General features: G+C 50.8%; 1 protein-coding gene across 1 annotated transcript; it reads right to left on the reverse strand.

Annotated features, from left to right (window-relative positions):
- Positions 1-1,075: 1,075 nt before the first annotated feature.
- PG985_010540 (uncharacterized protein) lies at positions 1,076-4,805 on the reverse strand (the record flags this gene model as incomplete). Its single annotated transcript, XM_066830308.1, has 3 exons — positions 1,076-1,808; positions 1,876-4,448; positions 4,509-4,805. The coding sequence occupies 3 exons, from the start codon at positions 4,803-4,805 to the stop codon at positions 1,076-1,078; spliced, it is 3,603 nt and encodes a 1,200-aa protein (XP_066680990.1).
- Positions 4,806-7,802: the final 2,997 nt, after the last annotated feature.

Genomic DNA, 7,802 nt, shown 5'->3' on the forward strand with positions numbered 1-7,802 from the left:
TTGTCCATCAAAGCGTTGCTCGACTTCCCCGTATATCTCAGCGAACGACTCGAACGGTGATGACGTCAAATGCGGCGTTTTCCTGGGGCTCCGTGCCTGGTTGGATGACTGCCTTGACTGCGTCAGCCCGCTTCGCTTTTTCCAGGCAATCAAGTATTTTCAACCGCTCAAAGGTACGCCGCTGCCGTCCGTTCCGCAAATACATGCCCCTTCGGGCCTGGTCATATCAGCAAGAGGATCACACAATTTCCTTCAGCCATTCAAGTAGACAAGTCGTGGCTTATGGCTGCCAGCCGTTAGGTGCATTTGAATGTTTGAGTGGGCAGAAGTGCCAAGATCCACAGAAACGTTGCTGTTAGAGAGTGCCAGGGCAAGCAGCAAGTCCACTGGAGCCGCCGCCCCTTGCAGCTATGTCGCATCGATCGCCAGACAGCCAGATTGGCTCCAAATGCCAACTGAATCGAGACCAAGGTGCCATACTTGACGAGTATCAATGGAGTCCAATATACCTGGTGAGAAACATACCATAGAACTAAACGATTCCAGCTCACTCCCATCCAGTCAACATGGAGTTAGAGGTGGAATGCTAGATGTGTTGTCCATCGGCATTTGTACGTAGGTTCCCCGCTGGAGCGCGGGGAACAGGGCGCTGAACCGTTAGTAGCTCTCCACTGAACATGTCTCTAGAACCTAACTTGGTCGTCTGCAAACCCTTTGAAAAATTGACCAGATTGAACTTCAAACCCCCCAGAAACTTGTCAAAAACTACAACAGTTCTAAGAGAAAGGATATCGGAAAGTCGGGGGAAATAACTACGAACACGCTGCTTATGGGCTGTTTCGTTCAGCCCGGCAACGCTTCGACTGTCAATGGCAGCCTAGCATTACATACATTTACAACGGACATCATTGCAGGAAGATTTATCAGTAACGCACTGCCATTGTGCGCGAAATACACATCTCATTCGCCTATTTAATCATTACGGCGGTCCTATAAACCAACCCAACGTCGATGCAACAGAACGCAAGCAAAACACCCTAATCAAACGCTATGAACCGAAAGACACAAGATGACTTTAGTCAAAGTCGATGAGGTTCTTACCCTCATGCTCAATCTGCTCTAGGACAGCAGCGCTTCCTCCATTGACCTTCAGGTCCTCCTCCTCATCCCGTCTCTCCCACTCAGCAATGACAGGGGAGGGATCCTGTGCGCCGCCCACACTCAGCGTGAGCTTAACGGGAGGAACGATATGAATAGGCCCGCGTCGTCCTCGGCCAGTATTGTTTGACACTCGCACGTTTCCGGGACGTCGGGAAACAGGAGGTCTCGGCATCTGTGGCGCAGAGACGGTCGAGCTCTTCGCTGAAGAAGTAGGCGACTGACTGGCGACGACTTGACCGTCATCATCTGTCGACTTGCTCGGCGAGACTGAGGCACTGCTGTTGTTGACGACGACGGCTTGGTCTCCGACAGCTCGAGTTCCATCTGGAGTCAAGGTAACAGGCCGGAACGTGTCGACTAGAGACGTTTCGTACGTACGCGGTGCATCAACAAGCAGACCAGCAGCTTCAGCTATGGTTTCCTGCTCAGCCAAACGACGATCATCCGCCTGTGCATTATATCCCGTCCAGGCCTGGAGGCTCTGAATAGGTACGCTATGAACGTGGTCAGGAGGGAGCGGAATGCCTTGGAATGCTGCACAGTCCACTGCGCAGCGGCACTTGGCACCGCAGGCCATCCGACAGGCATGACCACACCGCAACTGGCGCTGGCACGGTTGGTTGCATTGGAGCTTCTCGTGGGGCATGCTGAATATTCTGTTGTTAGCTAACGTTTTGATTCGATGGCGTGAGAAGTCAAGGGAAAATTACTTACGGATGGCAAAGCATCTGGCACGGATGGCCACAGCCAGGAAACACTTCGTCGCACTGCTTGTAGCATCCTCCACTGAGGCCGTCCCATGCATCAGGAGAGTCCATCTGAATGGTTCGGTTGTGCTTCGCGCAGTGAGTAGGGAGGCCGGGCTGATCAGGATCAAAGAAGCCGCCCCTCTGGAAGACTTCTCGGACGGGCTTCCACATCGCGTGAGACTCGAGGGTGGCGTTCTCCAGGTTGTAGTAGTTTCCGAATATGTAGAATCCGCGACGTGCACGGCTGATGGAGACTACACCACGATGGATGTCTTCAACGAAGCCTACGCGATGCACTGAGCGGGGTAGGTTGCTGCGCACGAGAGACAGAATGATAACATCATTCTCCTCACCCTGGTAAGAATCAACCGTGTTGACTTTGAGACTGTGGGGTGTAATGTAACGCCATCTGCTGGCTTCCCCGGCTTCCCGTAGGATTCTGTTCCGCTGGCCGCGGTAGAAAGTCAAGATGGTGATCTTCTCGATGGGTGTTCCGTTCTTGATCAGGTATTCGGCAAACTTAACAACGTGCTTAGCCTCATGAACATTGAATGGGCTGATAAGCTGCGCATCAAATTCCTCAGGGTAGTTATGGTGACAGAAGTAGAGTGGGTGTTTCATTCCTGGGATCGGGGGTCGGTGCAGAGGATCTGTAACCATGGGGTGATCGCGTAGCTGTCTGTAGAATGGGCTCAGAACCTGGCGGATCTCTGGAATCATGCGACGCTGCACTTCGAGCAGAGTAAAAGGAAGTCGCAGATGATGAACAAGACGCTCGAACATCGAGGTGCACAGATAGTGAGGATAGTCTCCCAGAATTGGCACGCTGCAATGAGGCGCGAGCTGTTGATGGTCTCCCACCAAGATGAGCTGCTGGAGGCTAGGTAACAATGCTGCAGTGATCTGGGCCTCTCGACTCTGGGCGGCCTCCTCAACAAGGAGGACTTGAGGTTGGAGAGAAGTTATGAGGTCGCGATACTTGGACAAACCAGTAGTGGTACAGCCAACAATCTTGATCTGCATCTTCTTGATCGCCTGGGAGTCTTGAATGCAGCGGCCGGTCTTGAGGTTTCTCGTGAGGCGCATGTTGTTAGCGAGCAGGTCACGGAAGGCGGGCATGTTCTTCTCGACCAGGCGCTTCTGCCAATGCTCGTAGATAGCGCCACGGAACTTCTGCTCAACATCCCACAGATTCTTCTTGCGGAGCTGCTTCTTCAAGGCTATGTCGGTGTCGCGGTAGCCGTACTCATTGGAGCCGCCGTAAAGACGATCGATGTCAATCCATACTCCCTTCAGGCGACCGCTGTCAAGGTCATCGACGGCGACATCGTCTTCCATCTCGAGTCCAGCGCCCTCGACTTCGTCTTCTTCACAGATCTCCTCCGTGCTAAAAATGGGATCGCGGAATTGACGCAGGGTCGCTGTGTGGCAGATCGAATCACCGAGCCAATCCCTCATGATGTCTGCATTAACATCGCCCCAGTCCTCGTCCATAAAACGATCATATTGCTGTTGGGTGATAATCTCCTGCTCGAGAAGGTATTCGGGCTTGAGAAGGCTGTCGGTGAAGATTGTTGCAACAAGGCTCTTGAACTGCTTTCTGTTGGTATCGAGAGCTCGATAGATAACGCCACGGCTCTTGTTCGCATCGTTGAAGGCGCGCTTGCCGGTGTCACCGGTCATGTTCTGAGCCCGCTCACGCAAGTTGTGCACGCTGTGCTCCTTGAGGGTTTGGTCTTTGGTCCTGCCACCAAGCCGGACGACCTTGTCACCCAAGCCGAAGCCAACGATCTGCTTTAAGATCTGATCAACGGCATGGTTGGTCTCTGCAGCAACGATGATTGGCGTCGATGTATTAGGGTCTTGGGATTGCATCATAATTCGCAATGCTTGCACCGATGTAAAGGTTTTCCCCGTGCCTGGAGGGCCTTGGACTATGGCCAACTCTTTGGTGAGGATGCGGTGGACGGCTTGAAGTTGCGAATCATCTAGGCTTGTGTAGCGCTCGATAAAGGAAGGCACGCCTTCGAGGATATCGACGTTCTGGCAAGCCAGCTCGAGATTCTGGGGCATATCTGGAGTTCGTTGGGTGATCAGAGGGGTTATGTCCATGGTCGGATGTTCCTGCACGTATTGAGGGGTGCCGTCAACGTTGCTGCCTAACACGAGATACTTGGTCAATGGTGATTTTGTGGTAGCGACATGTTGAAGTCCGACAAGGGAATGGCGGACAGCTTCAAAGAAGCCATGTCGGGATTCGATCATCACGAGCTGTTCCATTGGATCGAAAACAGCATCTTCGACATTTGCCCACAAAAGATGAATCGTGACAAGTAGTCCGTCAACAATCTTCTCGACGACGGAGGCGACCTTGCATTGGGTCTGGAACTTGTCGTCCTTCGCCGTCAGGGCGACGATGGTGCCTTGGGTAAGACGGCGGGTGTTGCTCCATTTGATCTTCTTGCCGGCTCGTTCGGTGGAAAATGAGATGCTGCAGAGTGGTCCTTGGTTCGTCATCTGGTATCCTTTGACGGATACCTGCAGAAGATGGAAGTCAGTATGACATACGGAAGCAACAGTTGGATCAAATACGCTTACCCTGGTGTAGATGCAGGTGTCGTTGTTGTCCATCATGTTGGGGTCTTCCTTGAAGTCGAAGATGGATTTGCGTAGGTTGGCAATGCCATCCTCGCGTTGCAGAAAGTAGTTGTTCTGCAGATACTCGTCCTTGGTGTAGTAGGGTCGAGTAACGTCGTTGACCCTGGCACGAGCTCTGATCTTCTCTCCGTCCCTCTCCCAGTCAGGGTTGAGCTCGGAGGATGTGGGCAGTTCTGGCAGACTGACCCACTCCTCTGACTGGGAGAGGGAGGATGAAGCATCAACGAGTTCGTGCATCTTGAAGGAGTTCTGTTGATAGTTAGGATGGGATGCTAGAGAGGAAGGATGATGTTGTTGTTGATGTTGTTGGTGGGAATGGTGATGGTGATGATGAAAAACGTACCAAAAAATCCAAACATACGACGGAGGATGAGGAAAAGGGAAGATGGGAGGATGTTGGGATTGGCAGGATCAACAATTGGGATTTGCCTTGATTGATCGCAAACAATCCAGTAAAGGCAACGGCAGTCCAGTGCGGTCAATGGCGCAATCAATCGACTTGAAGTCGGTGATGCCAGATGCGTGCGTATAATGAATCGGATGGGATAACCACATTGAACGTACCATGCCAACAGTTATTCCACTTTGGCGAGAGCTCAAAGTCTCGTATAAGCACTTTCCTTCCTGGTTGTGTTTTGTTATTCCACTGGGGGAAGTGGAATAAACAAGACAAAAGCGTGGGTGGGAAACAAAACCTGCCACAAATTTCGTACAAGTACGCAATTCTTTAGGTACAAGTACCTTACGTTCCAGATCGGTTCAGAAATCCTTCACGATTAGCTCAGCTTCTCCAAGGAGGGCACTTAGGAGGCCGACAAGCCTCGGCGATGTCGTCAATTGTGTTGCTGAGGTGCAAGTGTACCTCTGCAATGCCCTGTGGTGGCAGGATGTGGCCCACTGTTGAACCCCCTGGGTATTAGGGGAGTGCGCGAGACTCCACAAGTCTGAATGCAAAGCGCACTCTATATTGTTGTCCACAATGCAACAGCTTGAAGAGTCCTTTGCGAGATTGGCAAATACCCATTCAAAGCTGTGAGCCAGGTTTGCTCTCTGGGGCAAAGTGCTTGTCGGAGACGCCACTATCCCGCCGTTTGTAGTGCAGGGATGCAAGCGGGAACATGCAGACAGCTCCCTACAAGCCCGGCCAGTGACAGAACGATACTTGTTCACTCCCCTCCTTGGGCAATCCAGCCAGCAAAGTTCTGTAATGCTTGCTACTGGATGCAAATACAAGAAAGACTCAGTCTTCTAGTGTTTCTTTTTGAAATCTGTTGTTGCTTCTCGCTTGCCTGCCGGCCTCTTGTTGCATCCCCGTATTGAACGAACGCAGAACGAGATTGAGTCTTGCCAGTTCGCCACGGCGTCGGAACATCAGGGCTTAGTTGAGGAATATTGGTACAAGGAGAAACGAAAGAAGGGCATAATAGAGACGCATAAGTGGTGGTACAATGGAGGAGTGCGTCGCAGGCACAAGTGGCTGCAAGCAGCCCAGGCAAGACATGTAGCAAACGCTTCATAGCGTCTCTAACTGACCCCGGCTTAGTCAGTGTTATGTCTCATCATCCTGCCTACCAGCAACGGTCAGTTTCATACGCTCTATGTCCAGATGATATATCGGGTGACTCACACGATGAGTAGGCGACTAGGTGAATGGAGGTCATTATGACTCCGCACGGCTCTATCGCTCTGTAGTTCTATGAGCCGGCCGCACCAAGAGACTTTCAAGCTTGTCGCCCAGGGTATTGACGATCCAATGCCTATTTTCGAAAAATAGAGCCATAAGTAGGATAGTGACTTATTACTGGCCGCCTTTAGAGACATGAATATCTCTTCACCTGTTGGGCAAGGTGTTGCAGTGTTGAAGTAACTCTCTTCAGGATACCGAAGGAAATATGTGAGGGGGGAGGGTTGCAGAGCGGCTCCAGACTGAGTTGTCATTCCGGTTCGCGGGAGAGCTAGCGGCGGTAATTGAGAACGAGGACCGGTTGAGTATTTTCTCCTCTTGTGCATGGTGAGATGTGTATGCCGCTGTGTTGGACTCCCGGATACTTGGGTAGTAGAAAGGAATGATAGGTGTGAGAGTTTGTTGAAGTGTTGCAAATGAAGTGTGATGGGTGAAACAAATTGGAGAGAGAAAGAATATTAGGTTGAGTACAGAAATTTCGGAGGGGAAGAAGTAATTAAGTGAAGTTTGTGATCGGGTCGGCACGGTCGGGGCTTAGCCCCGGTTCGTGGTGCCGGCCGTGGTGGACGATTTCGGAGCTCCGGCCCCGTGACTAGCTCCGGTTCAGCTTAGAGGCTAGCTGAGTCACAGTCCAGTGACAGCGGCGGTAAAGACCTAGTGTGTACACGGAATGAAAAGAAAGCAGTACCCGAAGACCAACAAGCACATTATTCTTCACAAAAACTTCTCATGCAGGGGGATGCCTGTGGGTGTTTTTACAATTTAGGAACCGTGGCGTACTATTACCGACTTCAGCAGAGCTGATGACATGTAATGAATACGAGGAAAGGTACCATAGGTCTGCACAAGGCATGAGGACATCAATGTAGACCCGATAATCATACGCTTGAAATAGACATCACAACCAAGTTCCAGCCTTTGAAGGGAATACATGGTAGGAAAGCTCTGATTTGCCAACTATGAAATGAATCTCAACCCAGTGAAGGTAAAATTATGACTTGACAGATGGTCAAGCACTTGGCGTTGGAGAGATACCAAGACTTTGGCCTGTGACTAATCAGGGGCTGTCACAGTAACATCCAACCTCAGCCTCCAACAGTTCGCAGTTTTAATAGGCTCAGAAGTCCAAGATGGTTGCTGATTCGGATTTTCGATCGATTCCAAAAGCCCACACAATTGATCGTTTGGAATGGGATACATCAGGGGAGAAAACCGCTTTTTAGCAAGGAAGATGTGAGCACATGCATCACCAACGTCTGTCTTTCCACATATTTCTTGACCATCCAGTCCATGAACATCAGTAAAACAAAACTGAAGACATGTCACAAGGTGAAGAGGAACAGTAGTTTTGAGTGATTATGTTGTATCCATTCGATCGTATCTATCATTACGTCCTCGTAACTATCATGATAAAATATGCCATGGAGTCCTCATGTTCCAACAGTATGCCTCCATCGCAAGAAGTAGTTGGTATCTTGTACAATCAATCCGCTCGAACTACCCTCCACTCTTCGTCATGTGGTATTAGACATTGGTGAAGAAGGGGCAGT

The sequence above is a fragment of the Apiospora marii genome (genome assembly GCF_038362585.1).
Source record: "Apiospora marii strain CBS 49790 chromosome Unknown utg000007l_segment0_segment0, whole genome shotgun sequence".
NCBI classification, from domain to species: Eukaryota; Fungi; Ascomycota; class Sordariomycetes; order Amphisphaeriales; family Apiosporaceae; genus Apiospora; species Apiospora marii.